General features: G+C 33.0%; 1 protein-coding gene across 1 annotated transcript; it reads left to right on the top strand.

Annotated features, from left to right (window-relative positions):
* The first annotated feature begins 255 nt into the window (after positions 1 to 255).
* On the top strand, positions 256 to 1,030 carry LOC104101627 (monothiol glutaredoxin-S10). Its single transcript, XM_009609110.4, has one exon. It carries the CDS (start codon positions 541 to 543, stop codon positions 847 to 849), a length of 309 nt encoding a protein of 102 aa, XP_009607405.1. The 5' UTR covers positions 256 to 540; the 3' UTR covers positions 850 to 1,030.
* The last annotated feature ends 457 nt before the right edge of the window (positions 1,031 to 1,487 follow it).

Below are 1,487 nucleotides of genomic sequence, written 5' to 3'. Positions count from 1 at the left end.
GAGTATTTTATCTTATTCTCCCGCACTAATCAGAATTTAATCGAATCTCAATGTGATTATCGAATACTAAATAAGAAACTATTTTTTTAAAAAAAAAGTAAAAGCATGACGTAATAGTAGGAAATGGGAATGTGGGATAGGTGTCATTTTCACAATTAGGGCTAAGGGGGCCATATATATAGTTCTTGGCTCTTGCAAACCTAAACCTACCATCAAAGCAAAGAAACAGAAATTTTCATATAGTTGTACCGTGGCATAATCAAGAATCTAGAATCTATCCAAATATCTTAAAGAATTTTCACTTTTCCCCATCTCCTTTTTTCTTCAAATACAATAAACTATTCATCACATATCCAAATCCCACCACCTTCGTATCATTATTTCCACCCCTATATAAACATCCCTTATACATTTGACATTTTCATTACCATCTCAAAACCAACTCTCTCTAACTATCTAGCAACTCCAACTTCAAGAAAAATCACAAAATATAAACAAACCCTAAAAATTTCAAGTTTTTCATATTAAAAAAAAATTAATATGGATCGTGTAGTGAAGGTGGCATCGCAAAAGGCAGTAGTGATATTCAGCAAGAGTTCATGTTGCATGTGCCATGCAATTAAGAGGTTATTTTACGAACAAGGTGTTAGCCCTATGATTTATGAACTTGATGAAGATATCAATGGTCGTGAAATGGAGAGATCTCTTCTCAGGTTAGGCTGTAGCCCGGCCGTTCCGGCGGTGTTTATTGGTGGTAGATTTGTGGGCTCAGCCAACACTGTTATGACTCTTCATATCAATGGTTCACTCAAAAAGATGCTTAAAGATGCAGGAGCTCTCTGGCTTTAGTAATGAAAGAGGCTTTGCTAATATTGACTCTCTCTTCTTTTTTTTTTGGTTCTAACTTTTGTACTGTATGTCAATCTTCCCACCTTTCATGGCTCTTTATATTAGGCCATGATCTTCATGGGAAATGCCGAATGTTGAATGTAATTTCTGTTTAAAATGGAAATGCAACAATGTTTATAAATGCTATCTCTTTCCCACGTTCTTCTTTAAACATTTGGTCATGAAAAATCTTATTACAAAAGTTTGGTCATGGAAAAAGAAATTCGAGTCTTTAACAAACTTTACATGCATGAATATTTAAGTATAATACTTGATTTACTTTACGAAGGATAATATAAACCACACTGTCATACCATATATATAAAGCTATATAGCAAAAAATTTCTTTATTTTGGTATGTACAAATGATTAGATAAAAAGTTAACCACTTAAGCTTTAGGTCTCGTTTGGTACGAGGGACAAGGAATAATTAATTCCGCAACTAAACTTAAGAAGAGTTTATCCCATGTTTTGTTGGGAAAAAAGTACGATATAATTAATCTCGAGATTAATTATCTCGGGATATTATAATATTTTTTTATCCTCATGGAAAGGTGGAATAACTAATATCGGGATAATTAATCCTGGGATAACATATA

The sequence above is a fragment of the Nicotiana tomentosiformis genome, chromosome 9, assembly GCF_000390325.3.
Source record: "Nicotiana tomentosiformis chromosome 9, ASM39032v3, whole genome shotgun sequence".
NCBI lineage: Eukaryota > Viridiplantae > Streptophyta > Magnoliopsida > Solanales > Solanaceae > Nicotiana > Nicotiana tomentosiformis.
This window is presented reverse-complemented; position numbering and strand designations above follow the sequence as displayed.

Excerpts from the sequence above, each read along its gene's own strand:
- LOC104101627 (XM_009609110.4), top strand. The coding sequence starts at position 541 with ATGGATCGTGTAGTGAAGGTGGCATCGCAAAAGGCAGTAGTGATATTC.